At 36.4% G+C, this 18,235-nt stretch overlaps 1 protein-coding gene across 4 annotated transcripts in view; it reads left to right on the forward strand.

Annotated features, from left to right (window-relative positions):
* Nucleotides 1-18,235, forward strand: part of TRPS1 (transcriptional repressor GATA binding 1) — a 260,828-nt gene that overhangs the window by 38,320 nt on the left and 204,273 nt on the right. For 2 of the 4 annotated variants that reach the window (XM_007451686.1, XM_007451685.1), the window contains exon 2: nucleotides 10,403-11,331. In XM_007451686.1, coding sequence (XP_007451748.1) covers nucleotides 10,405-11,331 — 927 coding nt within the window. In that variant the 5' untranslated portion in view covers nucleotides 10,403-10,404. Of the gene's footprint in view, nucleotides 1-7,181; nucleotides 7,342-10,402; nucleotides 11,332-18,235 lie in introns of all 4 variants that reach the window. The other 2 variants (XM_007451683.1, XM_007451684.1) reach the window with 2 other exon arrangements.

Consider the following 18,235-nt stretch of genomic DNA (forward strand, 5'->3'; position numbering starts at 1 on the left):
GGCGTATTCTCTCCAGTATTTTTTTTTTTTTTTTTTTGCGGTACGCGGGCCTCACTGCTGTGGCCTCTCCCGCTGCGGAGCACAGGCTCTGGTCGCGCAGGCTCAGCGGCCATGGCTCACGAGCCCAGCCGCTCCTCGGCATGTGGGATCTTCCCGGACCGGGGCACGAGCCCGTGTCCTCTGCACCGGCAGGCGGACTCCCAACCACTGCTCCACCAGGGAAGCCCCTCCAGTATCTTCAAGCAGTTGAGAACTACTGATGCTGTACGTTCCCTCGGTGCAGTCCTGGGTCAGTCTCTGACTGCTTTCCACACACCATAGTTCCTTAAACTCCCTGCCATATTTCTGTTCCTAAGTTTAATCAGATACATTTAAAGTTATTATAAAAGACTGAGACAAATTTAGTATACAAGGTGATAGTGCTTTAAATTGATTAACTGTAGTGGACAGCATTAGAAAGAATAACTGAAAAAATAGGACTTTTTAATGCAATGATATCTGTGTAAACTGTTTAGCTCAGAGATAACACTGGGCTTATATCCATACATGCTTATGCATATATGATTTGGACATTGGAGATCATAGTGTGCATTGATGTTTATCTCCTGCCTTTTTTTCCTCTGATGTTCTAGCATGACTCAACCCCTGCCATTACGCATTCTTTTAAAATACTGAATCTAAATCTTTCATGATAATAGATCCTGATCTTTTAGAGTTGATAACCGTGCTGGAAAAAAACCAAAACAAAACGCTTCAAAATTGTCAACTTCATATCAAAGCATCCTAGTTTTCTTGCTAAATTAATGATAGAATACTTACTTTGTTTAAAAACATTACCTATGCTTTTATTTAATATTTTAAAATATTACATATGCATAAGGCAAGAAGAGCAGCATCTCCAACTGTGCTCAGCAGAACATTAGTTTTGTTGGTAAGTGGTAGAATGTGACTTAAAGCCAAATGAGACTGGGAAATTCCAATCCAAATTGAACAGACTCCCTACTGTATAACTCCCAGGACTTTTCACAGCTGTAATCGCTAATGTACATTGTGGATCTGTGAAGAAGGGGTATAAAGTATTATACAGTTTCCATTAAACTTATTTTGACCAAGGAACCTCCTTACATCTCTCTTTTTGAGGCTAATATCGTGGAAAGAACGTAGAGAAAATTCTTGAATTTCTTGTCATCTGTGCTTAACTAGTTACCATAGTAAAATTCCAGATAGAGCCTAGCTAAATTTGGGGTGAGCATAGGCAGGGTCCAGAAATAATGGTTTATTCAAAAAAAAGTTCCTACAGCTGAAGATTTCCAAGCCTGTTACCTACCCAAATTACGAAGGAATTCTGTGTGTACTTTATTTTTCCTTCATACGTAAAACTTTTCTCATCCTAGGAGTCAGGAAAAAGTGGTTTAACCTGTTCTACTATCAGAAGTTGCTTTCCAGTTTTAAAATATTTCCCATGTAAAACAGGACCAGTTTTCTTCGAAAAATTTCAGTGTACTTAACAAAAGAGAAAAATGATTCCAACCTGTGTGTGTATAATTTGTTTTTTTGCTTACATTAAGCATTTAGCGATAACTAGGGGGGCGTCTAAACCAAATTTCATGTCATTAGTGTGTATTCATTACACAGTGTGAAAGATCTCTTTGTACTGTTTGTTAACTTAAATGAACTTTTAAAAATACATACTACACACGGAGATCAGTTCGGTGCTTTGTGACCACCTAGAGGGGTGGGATAGGGAGGAGATATGGGAACATATGTATATGTTTAACTGATTCACTTTATTATAAAGCAGAAACTAACACACCATTGTAAAGCAGTTATACTCCAATAAAGATGTTAAAAAAAAAGAATCTAAAGAAAAAACTCAACTAAACTAAATAAAGATCCCTGGCCTCTTGGAACTTATATATAGAGCAACACTCTGAACTTACTCTTAATTTCCTTTCATTGCCTGTATGCATTTGCTGATTCCTCGTGATATTTGTGCCTTACCTGGTAGGTACTCATTGGACTATTGGTCTCCGATGGGTGAGACCTTTTAAGCTGCTTGCTTTGCTACCTTAGGGATGAGCAAGTGGTACCTTAGTGGTTTGCAAGTTACTGACCAGAGTTGTAAGCAAAAACTGTTGAATATGGTGGCACAAATTTATGTTCCCCATGACTTTGGCTATTTTATATACATACATATATATATATATATATATATATATATATATATATACACACACATACACACATATACATGTATACATTATGTTATGTATTATATATGACATTTGTTAAATATTATGATAGATATTATATTTAACACATAGTTACACGTGTGTTTAAAAAATGTGTGTGTGTGTATATAAAACCAGTATAAGCTCTCAATATCCTTCATGGCGATTGTTTTAATCTTGTGTCTAGTTTGGCACTCTTAAAAAAGATGAGCAAAAACTTTGCCTAATACACTTAAACAATGCTTTGAAGACAGTGAGCATCCTTTTTGAATTGTCATGGAATGCATCTGTTTGATTCACCATATTGTACATGTATGTTAATTTACCAAATGGATTGGCGGTGATTGACACAGATTTCTTATGGGAGGACACAGACAGCTGTAAGCCAGTTACATAGCTGGATTGAGGTAATACTTGAGATCTTCTTTACAATTGAATAACAGATTGGAAAACAGACAAAGCAGCATCGATACATTAAAATTAAATTACTTTAATATACAAAGATTTTTTTTGGCAAATGCTGGGAAGAAAGTCAAAGGCATTCCTATGGAGCACAGCACTCATTTTTGTTATCAGTAGAAACCGAATTTACATACAAATAAAATGTCAATTCCCATCATAACCATCAAGATAAAGAGCTGCATGTATACTTTTCCATGAGCTATTCTTTTTGAATTTAAGTGCTGTGTTTGGCTCTTTGCCCGTGGACCAGTTGAAATATTCTCAGTTTAACAAAGAAGAAAGGATAAAGTTGAGCCTGGCCCATGCACACTTGCAAAGTCAGATTGGCCTGTTTGAATCTACAGTTGTCACTGTAGGTTATTTTAATTATTATTTTTTTCTTGGAGAGGAATACAAAAGGAAAAATGACTTATGTATGGGCAGTGAATGGTAACGTTTCTTAATTTGCTTAGTGAAATTGTAATCTTATTCAAATCAGAGTCTTTAATACATTTGCCTCTCACCTGTTATGAAGGGAAAAATAATGCCCTTTCTCTTTGATTTTCCATGATGTACACTTGCTCTATTTTAGTTATCCTATTTAGTGAAGTAGGCAGGTGGTTCATTTTTTCAGATATATTCTAGTTTCATTTAGACTTCTAGTATAACGTCTTTAAAGGCAACCCCCCCCCAAAATTTTTTTGTAATTTTTTTTTAAGAGTAAGTACTTAATGAAATTCTTTCTCTAAGATGTATATGGATACGTGGATACTCATTTTGGCAAATATGACATTATTACTTATTTACCAGACTATCTCCTTTTACCTAGACTAGTACATTTGAAAGGAGATATTTAAAATACAGAGAGCATAGCATGATGAAATAAAAGCCTCATAAAATGTGTTTGGGCCAGGATCAAAATTCTTTGAAATCGGATATCTAAATAGTGTGCATTTTATCTCAGAAAGGCTTGGGTTAGTTCTAGTGTCCAGATGACTGTTAATGGGCTTTGTGCTCTGAAGCATATGTTAATAGAAGTGATCATTATGGATTAATTTGATGTGAATTAATAAGAGATTTATTTGATGGGAGTTGTTTGAAGGTGATGACATTTAAATCTCAACAGGATTTAAGATGTCCAGAAATACCTTTAAAGATTCAGGAGTAATCAATTCAGAGAGAGCAAATTAAATAGACATGGATAGCAAAGAACAGGATCTGACACTGGATTTATGAAGTTTGAAGCAGTTTACAGAAAAAGCGATCTACCATTGAAGTATTGCCCTGGAATTTGAAGAAACAGAAAACATTTAAACTCCTTCAATAATTCTTGGGTTTGTGAATTGGATAAACAGTGTTCTCTTGCATTTTATAGTTCACTTAAGCAATCTGATTTTGATCTGTATATATGGAGTAGACAGGATTCAAGTTTTTTTTTTTTTTTCCCTAAACCAATGAGCAAACACATATGTTCTTTAAAAACTGAACTTTATATGTTGTTCATATGGAAGCTATCTAGTTTGCCATGAGCCCAAGATTCGACCTTCCTTTTATTTTGCTATCACTTGCTTAATTCTTTAAATTCTTTGTGGGGGACTTTTGATCAAAAGAGACAATTTGCTTTTCTTTTTTCTTTCTTTTTAATTTTTTAAATAAAAGCTACATGAAATGTGTAATTAATAACTCAGTACTCTTGGGCTGTTGATACAGACAAGCCTGGAAGAAACATATATTAAGGAGAAGACTATGATATCTTTTCTTTTTGTGTAAAGCTTTGATTTTAAACCCTTGAAAGATTTATTATCTGGAAAAACAATAAGAAAATGTCATCTGGTATTATATATGATAATGATAAGAGCTGCTACTCATAATAAAAATCATACTCAGCTCCCTATCTTTTTAGTCTTGTTCAGGTTTTACATATATATATAACGGTGTGTGTGTTTATATATACGTGTGTGTGTGTATGTATATCGATATACACACACACACATATATATGTATATGTACATACACAGAGAGAAAGTATCAGTTGAAAGTGCACCTAGTTGAAATTATTGTTAGGAAGAGTACTCAAAAGTTTCAGCATTTTTTAGAAAGAGGAGTTCCTTATAATTTTTTCTTTACTTTTGAAAAATATCCTTCGTCTATTAAAATGATGACAAATAATAAAATGAAGTCCTCTTGCTGGATGTTTTCAGCACATAGCTGTTGTTGGATATACATGTGTTGAACGGATGAATGAAAGTTGGAGAAAATGGAAAACAGTGAATGGTAGGTGTTAGTGGTATTTATGCTACCCTTAATTGTTGATGGCTTAATATTTTGTAATGTGTCAAGAAAATTGGGTAAAGCTTTTCTAAGGTAAAACTAAAGTGCTTAAGCTATTAACCAGAACCATCATGGAGTCTTAGAGGCAGAGTGCAGGTTAGAAATAATGTATTGTAATTCCTTCATTATATGGATAAGAGAGGCTCTGAGAAGGGAAAGGGCTTGCCCTTGATTACATCAGCTGGTGATCTGAATCAGGTTCAGAAACTGGATGTGTGCTTTGTGTACCCTTCTACCTTCTTAGGTTTTGATTCTTTACTGTGTTTCGGGTCAAGATGCCACAAAGAACATAAGAGTTTATATCTCTTACCTTCAAGGAGTTTCTCATCTAATGGAAATAAATTCTTAACTTCATTTGCATTGGATGGTTGTGTGATCTCAGCTCTCTTTTTAAATTACTGTGATACTTGATTCCTTTGGTGGAATAATTCATTTGATTATCTATGGCAAGGTTATTTGAGCAAGGTATTTCATAAATGTATGTGTGTGTATATATTTTTCTACATACACAGTTATATACATACTTATTTATATATTCATATAGATGAAATAAAACTAAATAATAGTTTAAAATGTCTGGGTAATAATAGAAAACTTAGATTCCTTTTGATGTGAAGGTGCCATTTTGGGAACATAAGTCACAGTCATTTATAGAAACTTTTTTTTCTTGTATATTTAAGCATTTTAATCAGTGAGATGAAGTAGTTACCAGAATTATATTTTAAGCTCTAAAATGCTGATTGTTTCCACTGCATAAACCTGTCTCAGTGATACTGTAACACAGAAATAGTGCAGTACGCTATTGCTTTTTTGTAATAAATTCTTCTACCAAAAATGCAAAGAAAACTTATAGATTTAAGTTTTAGTTTAGGAGGAGATAAGAATAGAAATTGAGATTTTTGCAAATGGAATGTCTTATATCTCAGTAATAAAAATTAATACAGTTAGAGCATTTTTAGGAAGCTAAATATGTTTTGAACCTGCTTAACAATCTTGGCACGTAATATGCATTCATGTGTTTGTACAGGTGGAAAATGATGTAAATGTGGGAATGCTCACTGTTACCCTCTGGTCCCCTAGCCAGCCCCCAGGTCGGTTTTTATCTCATAATTAAATAGAGGACTGAAGTTGGCACTTTTGAGCCTTGTAATACTCATTTAGTTTCTTCAGCTCCTCCTTGCCCAATTTACTTTTCGTTCATCTTTTGCCCCGTTGTCTAAATGGTTGTCTATAGTGGACCTTCTGTAACTGGCATTTTGAACTTTTGTGGTAGTCAGTGTGAGGGATATTGCTGTACAATAGAATGCAAAAGTTTAAAACAGAGTTGGCAAAACTCATGAGTAAAGCTCATTGATGTGATTATATATATATATATATATATATATATATATATATATACACACACACACACACACACACATACACACACACGTGTATATATGTAGTACATCTGTTCAATTATATTATGACCATTAATGCAGCATCTGCCTCAATAATTTCATTCAGATTAAAAAAAAGAGATGATATAAGGATGGTTGAATGCTGGTTCAATCATAGCTTTACAGTCTTATTTATCAAGAGTGAAAATATGACTTAAAAATAGCTAAAAAGGTAATACATGTTATAATATGTAATGTTTCTGTAACTCGTGGTAAGGCATACTTAGATCTGATGCAAAATTCCCGATGGCGTTGAAATAGCTCTTTTCTCAACCTCGTGGTATATGTACCCTGGTACTGTGAGTCTGCAGGAGACTAGTTATGGGTACCACTCCATGTCTTTAGCTGTGACCGTGCAGTTAGGCAAGTGCACTTTGTATCTTTTCCAGAAGCAGGCCCCCTCCGTGATTACTAATTAAGATGTTTTATCCCCACCCCAGAGTAGGTAAGTATTGTGTACCTTAAGGTTCAGGGGGAGTTCGAGGTGAACTAATTTTGCCAACAGCACAGTCTGCTGTGAAAACGACTTCTATAATCTTCTATATCATGTTTCTCCTTCTCCTGTTGCTTTATTAAAACCCAGGGGAGGGAGAAAATCTTGCCCAAGATTTACTCATGCTTTTATCAGGTATCTTTCAAGCAGCTTGCGGTGCTGGCATATTAATGTGTTTTAGGTGTGATCCATTAAAATGTGTTTACATCATTTAGGAAGGAAAATATTTTTTGTTTTGTTTTGCAGATGTACAGATCAGCTCTCAAAATGTCTTCTGTGTCTTCTGAGCGTCTTCTAAGACAATTGCATTAACCCTCCTGCTAGTTGACTAATAGAATTAATAATTGTAAAAAAGCACTCTAAAGCCACATGCCTTATGAAGTCAATGCTGGGTATGATTTTACAAGTATGTGATCTATTTTTTCAAGTGAAATTGTTAACTGGAAAAGTTTTTGGCACACAGTACAATGTCATGCAATCTGTTATTTGTCTTAGAGATAATAACTTGAGGGTGGGTCTGGTCTTACGGTATCTAACTTATGAGTTGCTAGGGGAGTTTCTTCCACTTAGAAGTATTGCGAATGTGCTTATATTTACATAATATGTCATTCTGAAAAATTATAGCGATGTAATTCCAGTAAAAAATTATTTTTTCTCTAACTACTTCAAAGTGTAGTCAACTAAATTAACCATGATTTTTTTAAAAGCAGCTAAAAAGAACATGCCCCTTCCCCCCAGAACAAAAAAAATAAAACCCAAATGACCTCTCTGGTACTTCTTTGAAGTTTTAGCAGTTTAACATTCTTTGCAATGTATATTATTAAGGGCCCTATTCAGTGAGTCATATGGGTTGTAAAGGTCTGTTCTTGGGTGAAAGAATGAACTGAAATTTGAAAGGATGATAATTTAATCAAATCATATTTTCTCTCAGTCACTATAGATGCTGGGTGAGTAGTTTTTAAACTATGACCCATTACTGTTCTTCATGACGATAATAAATCAGCAAGATCCAACTTTTTTGTTCTGGAAAATACATTAATTTTTTTCAATTATTGACATATTTATCATTTCTAAGTATTTTATCTCAGTTCCCTTGCTGTGTAAGATGTCGCTGTTTTTCTCATCTCCTTGACCTTAATATATGGGCATAAACCATTTTCTTTTCATTTGAATGGAAGGATAATCTTAATGAATTGGATTATTTCATCCTTTTTTCTTCATGAATCCTGCCTTTCATATAGATTTTTATCTTTTCTGTGTAGCCTTATTTATTTCATCTTGGTGCATCACTGTTAGATTTTATTTATATGATGGAGGAAATGTTAAAATCCAATGGAAAAACAAACAAACAGGAAATTCTGGAGGGAAACGCATGAAATGCTGTACCAAATCATCACAGTTTTGTATGCAGGAATGACTGATACTCTATAAACTAGTATTTCCTTTTCTATAGGCCAAGTTAAAACAGTATATTTTTTACTCAGACTCTTATATTTTAGACTGTAACTTATTTCTTTTAAGCTTCCCTTTTATTCTTTCCCTTTTAGTTTTCCCTTTGTTGACTACCAGTAAAATTGCCCTCCAGTCTTCCATGTGTTGGTACAAGTTCCCAAGTTCTGGCTGTTCTGATAGAGGAATAGAGGCCTAAAATGTCAACAGCAACAGATAAGACATTAAATGCAAACATTAGAAGATAAATTAGTTAGCCAGTGTTCCAGTTTTTTCTAACGATGGTTACCTGACTTAGTTAATTTTAGGAGCTAATGGTAATGACACCAAGGTGAAGACCATACTGCCTCCCTTGCCCCCATGCCAGGCAGGTTGACATGCCTCATGACTATCACCTTCACTGGAAACTCCAAATGGTTTTTCTTTTGGTGGTGGTTCTCGTTCCAAGTGGGAGATTCTATGGATATTTTGATGACTAATATTCTTGGTGTATAAGAAGAGCTGTATACTCTCTTAAGTACAGTTACACTATTTTTGACATTATTCAAGAAAGTGAATTATTACCTTGTAACTGATTCCTTATCCTGTATCTAGTGCATTATCTTGGTTCAGTGATTCATATTATACAAATTTTGCTTGACCAGCTTTTCAGAAGCGAGGGTTTACCCATATATCCAAAGCCAGTGTGGTTCCTCAGCACTTGTGGGAAATTATAGATGAGAATGACTAAAACATGCTATTAATTTAGATTTTCTAAGGACATTTTGGATAATCATGGTGTAACTAACTCTGTTAAATTCGCCCTTGTGGTAGCGTCAGCTAGTAAATAAGGTGGATTTTTCCAAGAGACAGTTGGGGTGACGACGTACATAGCCCTGGCAGTTTTTCGGCTGGAGGATTAAGGAGCACAGGCCATGAAAGTCAGTTCTCCACAAGCTTTTGTTACTGCATTCTTTTATTGACACTGTACAATTTGTTTCTTATCTCCTTATACCCTTAGAGTTCTGATTCATTAGACTCCCCACAATGTTCTTATGTGGACCCTACCTTGAAAGGCGCAGTTGAGCTAGCATGTGAAGGTGAACCATAGGAAACTGCTAACAGTTTGCCATGTTGAACTACGAAATGGCGATGTCACGTGGTTCAATTGAATATTTTACTTTAGTCAATTTCCAGTGTGCTCCTGATGTTGGGACTGGTACTGTTTCCACCATGCTGTGCCTAGAAACCCTGGCCTTAGGTGGGTTCTCATCATGCCAGATGGAGTCCTAGTAAAACCCAACCTGGCCACTATGCTGTGTACCAGGTCCCCCTTCTTTCAGGCAAGTCCCCCAAAGGGGGCTTAAAGTAATTTATAGGTACGGCAGAGATAAAACATTTGTTATCCTCCATTTCTGAAAGTAAAGGGGCGGTTTTCACTTTGTTTATAACATGCTCTTTCTGTCTTTTGACTATGAGGATATTTTTGTTGAAACTATATTGATATCTTGGTTGCACAGTGTGTAACAATATCGAGTTTCACTTTATAGTTTGTATACACAGATACGTATCACAAATAAACATGTAATATACATTCTATAAACATAAACAGGTGTATATATTCTATAAACATAACGTGTACATATTACACATAGTATATAACACAGATAAATATAGAAGCATTTATCTATCAACTCTTAAGAAAGAAGCTGAGCAAAAAATATAATTGGCAGCCAAGATTAAGTAATAGGAATGATAGAGCTAGTAATAATAATACCTTGGTATTCATAAAACCATTTAAAAATAACAAATGAGCCACCCTTTGTGACAAAAATAATTCTAAATGTAAATCGTTGGCATCAGTCTCAATTTTTTGCTATTTTTTAAAAAAAATAGCAGATTTTTTTTCCTAGAGAACATTTTTTATTATGTACCTTAAAAAAAGCCTTGAATAGAGTAAGTAAAATGTTCTAGATTAGACTACATGCCTGCAAATTTCGGCTAACCCTGTATCTTCCTTTTCCTTGTTATTTTTACAGATATGGTCCGGAAAAAGAACCCCCCTCTGAGAAACATTGCTAGTGAAGGCGAGGGCCAGACCCTGGAGCCTGTCGGTACAGAAAGCAAGGGATCTGGAAAGAACAAAGAATTTTCTGTAGATCAGATGTCAGAAAATACGGATCAGAGTGATGCTGCAGAACTAAATAATAAGGAGGAACATAGCTTGCATGTCCAAGATCCGTCTTCTAGCAGTAAGAAGGACTTAAAAAGCGCAATCCTGAGTGAGAAGGCTGGCTTCAATTATGAAAGCCCCAGTAAGGGAGGAAACCTTCCCTCCTATCCACATGATGAGGTGACAGAGAGAAATATGTTGGCTTTCTCATCTCCAGCTGCTGGGGGAGTCTGTGAGCCCTTGAAGTCTCCTCAAAGAGCAGAGGCAGATGACCCTCAAGATATGGCCTGCACCCCATCAGGGGACTCCTTGGAGACAAAGGAAGATCAGAAGATGTCACCGAAGGCTACGGAGGAAACAGGGCAAGCTCAGAGTGGTCAAGCCAATTGTCAAGGCTCAAGCCCAGTTTCAGTGGCCTCAAAAAACCCACAAGTGCCTTCAGATGGGGGTGTAAGACTGAATAAATCGAAAACCGACTTACTGGTAAATGACAACCCAGACCCGGCACCTCTGTCTCCAGAGCTTCAGGACTTTAAATGCAATATCTGTGGATATGGTTACTATGGCAACGACCCCACAGATCTGATTAAGCACTTCCGAAAGTATCACTTAGGACTGCATAACCGCACCAGGCAGGATGCTGAGCTGGACAGCAAAATCTTGGCCCTTCATAACATGGTGCAGTTCAGCCATTCCAAAGACTTCCAGAAAGTCAACCGTTCCGTGCTTTCTGGTGTGCTGCAGGATATCAATTCCTCAAGGCCTGTTTTACTAAATGGGACCTATGATGTACAGGTTTGTGCTTCGTATTGTGATCTCTTTGTGCAGAAAAAGTTGTTAGTAACGAAATGTGAATTTTTACATGTTTGTTAAAATCAAGCTCCCAATACCAAAGGGGTAGCCTGCTCAATGGAGCAGAAGAGACAGACGCACTCTGTAGCTGTTTCATCCAAATGTGTATTCAGAGTTATCTTTAGCCTCTCATCATGGAAAATAATCCCAACATTTCTATTAGGCTGGGAAAAGTTTTTTCATGGAATTAGCTTGGCTTCATATTTCTGGACATATTTCATGGTAATTTGATGTTTTCAGAGTCTTCCAAAAATGGCACTAATCTTTATGGTTCTACATGATAGTAATTCATGCTTTGTTCTAGTTTTAGATTATAAATCTTTTGCTATAGCCTTTACTCCAGGGAGGGTCTGTCCTGTGTCTTGGATGAGGATTTAATTTTACACTCTGCCAAACTGGACCAGAGTTGGGTCACACTGATGGTTGCAGAGGTGTACTACTGAAAAGGCAACGTAATTGCAAATGAAACTTTGGAAATAAAATTTTACATTGATTTAAAAAGAAGTCAATGTGAGTGTAAGTACTAGGGACACCAGAATGACCTTGGTGTGGACCAATAAAGCATTCCTTCCTGCGTTTAAAGAAAATCATAATTTATGAAAGCATTTAGTAGTAATTTAGATTTCTACTTTTATTAAAACTGGCATACCTTTTTGATCTACCCCTTCTGTGTTAGCTTAAGGCATATGTGAGATAAAAAAAAAAAAAAAAACCCTACCATTTCAAATAGAATGAAATGCAGAACGGACTCTTAAGTAATGTATTCATTTCATTTTAGCAATTTTAGTATAGTTGAAACTGACAATCAGCTTGAGAAAGTGTATTAGTTTCTGTTACAGTCTGTAGATTTTTATTGTATTATTAGGCCAGGGATTTCAAAACATATTAGGTTTAATATTAACCTTCTTTAGGAATGATTAGAAGAAGTACCTGAGAACTAATGAAATCGCATCACACTTATTTGACCTCCTCAATCCCTGAAAATATCAATCATTTTTATCAACTCAGTAGCTACAGCGCATTTGTTCTAGACCTCTCTTTTGACCTAGTGCCAATTAAGAAAGAGAGGCAAAGGGGTTATAAATAACAGGTAGTGAATATATTTTGCAATACTTGTAAGAAGGATCAGAAGAGAAATTTCCAAGTCCTTGAAAAACGTCAGAATGGCAATCTTTTCACTTTAAGGGAGATAAAGAAGAACTCTTAAAAAGCCAGTTTCATCTTTGTAAAGCTCTCAAAATTCCATCTTACTTTGTGAATTTCCACAAATAGAATGATTTCTGTGGCGCAGCAAATTAAGCCAACATAGTTATTATGCATGAAAGCTACATGCTTTGAACTGCTGTCTTATTAAAGATCATTTCACTGGCTTGTGTCAGATACACTCTGCTGTCAAACTATGATTGGAAAGCAAATACGTGTTTTAGATAAAAGGGTTAGAAGTGAATAATGTCAGTATGTGAAATGGTGTTTTATAATTAGCGAGGAATATGATGTTAATACCTGGATTTCCGGCCGGGGTTTCAGTTTGTTCACTCTGGGGACAACTTCTGAGGGAAGCTGATCTGGGCTGTCAGGAAGGCTCTAAAACGAAGATTACTAGGGGCCTATAGTTTGGAAGAATTCAGATTTTTAAACACACTTCCATTTCCCCCAAACAGTTATTTGTTAGGTTCCTAGTTATTTATAGTAAAGTTTATGTTTGGGTAGAACGAGCTGGACACTTTTCCTGGGCAGTGATTTTAGAAATAAAGCAGATGTGGGAGCTATCTGAGTTTGAGCTAATAGAACTAGAAATAAAACAGCTGATCCTAGACTCTGCTGCTGTCTCCTAAATCCTCGCAGCAGTGCCCAGTAAAGAAGACAGAAATGGTAGGAAATCGCACGGAGGGAGATAATCTTGTTAAAATCAATTTTTTTTTTTTTCAAAGAGAAATAATATGACTAAAAATAGAAAACAGCGATCTATGGAAAAAGTGACTGATTCTTTCGAAGAAACAATTGGAGAGAGAAAAGAAGCCTAAAGAGAGTGAACTTCCTTCAGTTTGGGAAAAGCACACTAAATGTACTTTAGGCCAAATGTTAATCTTGAATACTTTACACACACACCAGATGTTGATGCAGAAACATGTCTGAAGATAAATAACTTATTAATATTTTTATGCTGAAAGAAATATCAGGCAGCTTTGCTATATGCGTAAATTGAATAAAAGCGCATCTGAAATCCCCCTTTTTCACCCACATATGTTTGTGTTGCTGAAATGCCGTTCGAGAGGTTCTTTCCTGCATGTGAGCTGTGTGGAGACTAAAAGCTGTGGGAAGTAAAATGCTGACTTCAGAATTTCTTTAATGCAGTTTTGTCAGAAATTGATAGCAAGTTAATGGCTTGTGTGTATTCTGATAAAGATGTTGGTAAATACGAGGATTAAGGACAAATAATCATTCCATTCCAGGGATTATTGATATCAATCTGTAATTTAAGCTAGTTGAAGTAATAGATGAACGATTCATTAATCTTTTTCAATTAAACTTTTTTTTTTTTTTTTTTTAACATTCAGGACAGTTGGTGGTTAATGATAGATTTATGACATTTTAAGCCAAGAAAAAAGGAACAGAAGCCAGAAGTAGAGAACTTAAGAACTCTGTGGCTTTGATCTATATTTTGGTTTGGCATGTATGGTTTTAAATAATTCAAACTGACTTGAGTGCAAACATGAGATATACGGTTGGGGAAAAAGAAATAATTTAAACAAATTTTAAGATTTCTAGTTCCAAGTTCAGATTATTTGACCTATATTGAAGTTAATAATTGAAGTTTTGACATGCTTTTACTGATGGTATCCACTTCTGTGTAAGTTTTATTACACATCATGAAGTCAAAGAATTACAAATTTGTGAAAATAGTGTCAAACCATGTTTCTTTGTACTTCGTAATCGACAAAGCCCCGGCCAGATAATGGAGGTCATTTTAAAGGGCCATCATAAAATCTGGACAGTCATTTCTGAGTCTGTTGAATTCAGATCCCTCACACACCATGAGGTAGCATACCCAGCCCTGGAATCAGAAGAGATACAGACCTTTACCAAGAAAAAATAAGGAAAAATATAATGGCTAGCTTAGGACTCACTGACTTGACCCGGATGTTAGTGTCTCAATTTTTAAATTTCCCCTGCGTGTTTTATCAATTATTGTGCTTAAATTTTTAAAAAGAATGGATGTGGCATGGTGGCTAAGCCCTTCATGCAATTTTTGCTACCTGTATTCAGCCCTTGAGGCTCACGTATAGACCGATAATAGGACAAGAGATTGAGTTCTTCAGAAAGTAATTACAGCCTCTTTCTTTCTAATCTGCTTTATTATGCTTATATTTAAACCATCGCTGAATGGAGGCCTGCATTGTTAAACACGGACTTTGCTGTTTCATTAGGGCTTAATGTGTGGTGCATTAGGGTGTTTGCATCATCTTTATGGGGGAGCTCTTAGCCCTCAGATCAAGTTATAAAAGTCGGAGTCTTGTCAAGTTGTGCTTCCCACGGGAAAGTGTTTAAGCTAGCCCAAGTTTATAAATGCTCACAATGTATATGGTGCCTTTTCATATGAGGAAACCTTTCCTGTTATTCTGCATTATTCAGGCCTCTAAGAAGGGAGCTACAGGATGCCAGCTATTAAATTCATTTTGGCCCTGAATGAAATTTTAAGGTTAACAGAAGAATCTCAGTGATTGTCTTGTGTTTGAGTTAGGAGCACTGCGTTTCTGTTTTATAAATATTTTTTATCAGAGTTGCACAATATGTCATGTTAGAAGCAGGAAGAACAGATTTTTGAGCTAGGAAGTCATCTTTTGTGTTTGTATTTTCAATATATTTAACTCCATGAGCTTTATAGATTCTTAACATGTGCCTGTACATTCATTTGAACAGGGGGTTAGAGTTTGGTCTGGAAAAAAAGAAAAATCCAGAGAACATTCATCTCATTTTGGTCTATTTTGAATTTTCTTGAATTTTAACCTCCAAATATTTATTTTTTGCCTTGCCGTTTCCTTTGATCCTGGAGCAGGAGGGAAGCTGTAGATCTTAGCAGGTTCTGTTGTTTTGTTCTTCTGAGTTGAGGACAATTGCTCTTTAGAAACGCTGGTGAATGAGACTTGAATCACTTCAGACTCTCTCTAGAGTATGGAATGTTTGGCATATGAACCCGTACTTATTTTCAGGACCGTGTCTCTTTAACAAGTAATAAAGTGTGCAAAATAAAACATATGCTCACCCTAAGGCCATAAAAGCAAAGCAATGTTCTGGCATTTACCAGGTTATTTTCATCATGACGATAGCTGAGCTTTATAATGTAGCCACCCGGATGGAATAGTTTGACCATCTTCATTAATCCTTTTACCTGCCTGATGGTTAAATATCCGTTTGGCTTTGTTACAAGAGGGTCAGTATGATAAATGTCAGTCCCTTTTTGATTTTCAGTCTATTTGCCATCGTTTAGAGAACATGTATCACTTTCTTGAATATCCGTATTTCTCTCTAAGCAGAATGTTTAGAAGAAGGAATCATGGTTATCAGTGCATTCAATCGAATTTAGCATTATTCAACTCAATAAAAATTTTATCTCCAAATGGCATGTTCTGCGAACCATATCAAGTCAGCGGATTATTCGGGGCTTTTTGTTTCTTGGGTCATTGTAATTATAGCATAGGTACAGCTGTTGGAAACACAGATACATAAGTAGTATGCTAACTCCAGGAAAGTGGGAAGAAAGAGCAGTTCTCTTTCATTTTCTGATTTCCTTCCTGGAGTCTGTGTCTGAAAATCGTTAGACCGTAGACCTCTTGAATTCTTCATCATATGATTCTAAAGTTTAAAGTCAATGTTATGCAAGTTTAGAATATCAGAGAAGACCGTGTTTAATTTTAATTGGAAATCAAATATAAAATTTATTTTTCTGTATTACTTTAAATATGATCTATCCTTCTTTTATTTTTTAGCTTCCATAATCAAAATTACACATATGTCCTGTTTTTTCCCCCAATTTTGGATTCAGTCCTAATAAGAGCTAGCATTTATTAAGGGTTTCTTACGTGTATATGTAAATCTAAGCTCTTTACGTGTATTAATTAACTCATCTTCATAAAAACCTTTGAAGTTGACACTACTATTATGTCCATTTTAAAAAATGAGGAAACAGACATAGAGGGATGAAAGTAACCTGCCCAAGCTCACAGAGTTGAAGTGGGGTAAATGGGGTGTAAACCAGGGTAGATAGGCTACAGAATGTTGTCTTCACAACCACTATAATATATGACCTTCCCAGTTGTAAGACTGAGTTTACTGCAACTAGAAAAGCAATGGAAGACAGACCAGCCGCATGTAAGGGAGGTGATATAAGACTGGTACACCAGGGCTGCATACTCTGTGAATTGCATTGAATTTGGGGACTTCAGTGATTTCTTTGAGATGATCTCTTATCCAAACCCTGGAGTGTAATGCTGCCTTATTTGAGCTTACTAGCTTATAATTGAAATCATTGAAAAGAGACTTAATTTTTCTGATTTGTCTTTTCTTAATTACTGTGATTCATTTTCACTGGTACTTTGGCTGCAGAAACTAGTTCTGATAGAGTGCATAAGGGCCAAATTTTGGTTTTATCAATTAAGGATGAAATGTTTTATCCCCACATTAAGGGACACGTCATCCATGTATTTGATTTACTTCATAGTCCCCTTGTTTGAAGGACTTCGTTTTAGGATTTTATGATTCAATAGATGGTCTGAGCATTGTATTCCCCTCCTTTGATTACTAGGCACAATTTAGGTTGGTTTTTCTATGAAGATTCAGTGTTAAGGAGATGCACCCAGCTTCCATTTATGTTCTCCAGGGCTGGGTAATTAAGGTTTTACTCTTTGCCTTTGAGTAAGTAATGGAATGGGTGTGGAGGCAGAGGAACTCAGAATACTTTCAGACTGTCTAACTTGAGTGTACTCATTCCCCAGCCATGCTCAGAGCTGTGTGAGGTCCCCAGATGCTGAAAGTGAAGAAACTGCGGGCTACCATGAGGGGCTTGAGAATTCAAAGAGAGTCTAATTGTCCAGCAATTCTCCTTTAATATTTAGATGACCTGTTGATGTAAGATAAAGAACACCTGCATTCTTTCATGAGTCCAGTAACATATTGGGAATCTTGATAATAAACAGTGGTTTGTTCTGAGACCTGTTTTGCCAGCTGATGGGCAGGTAGCTCCACCTCGATATTCCAGCTGGCATCTTAAAGGCGACGTGTGTAGAAGTAAAGTTGTTAGTTCCTTCCCTAAAACAACTTTGTGCCGCTCTCCTTTTTTCTAGACTCCCATTTTCAAGTCAGTCAGGCTGGAAATGTCAGTTCTCCTGGATATCTTTCTGATTTGTATCTCTCTCCAAACAAGGGAGTGATTTGTCCTGTCTTTCCTTCTTTATTCTTTCCCCGGCACCACCCTTTTTTGTTTTTTAAATTTATTTTATTTTATTATTTATTTTTGGCTGCGTTGGGTCTTTGTTGCTGCGTGTGGGCTTTCGCTAGTTGCGGCGAGCTCGTTGCAGCGCGCGGACTTCTCATTGTGGTGGCTTCTCTTGTTGTGGAGCGTGGGCTCTAGGCGCATGGGCTTCAGCAGTTGTGGCACATAGTCTCAGTAGTTGTGTCTCGCGGGCTCTAGAGCACAGGCTCAGTAGTTGTGGTGCACGGGCTTAGTTGCTCCACAGCATGTGGGATCTTCCCGGACCAGGGCTTGAACCCATGTCCCCTGCATTGGCAGATGGATTCTTAAACCACTGTGCCACCAGGGAGGTCCCACCCCCCCCACCCCCCCACCCGC

Source organism: Lipotes vexillifer, unplaced genomic scaffold, assembly GCF_000442215.2.
Source record: "Lipotes vexillifer unplaced genomic scaffold, Lipotes_vexillifer_v1.1 scaffold440, whole genome shotgun sequence".
NCBI lineage: Eukaryota > Metazoa > Chordata > Mammalia > Artiodactyla > Lipotidae > Lipotes > Lipotes vexillifer.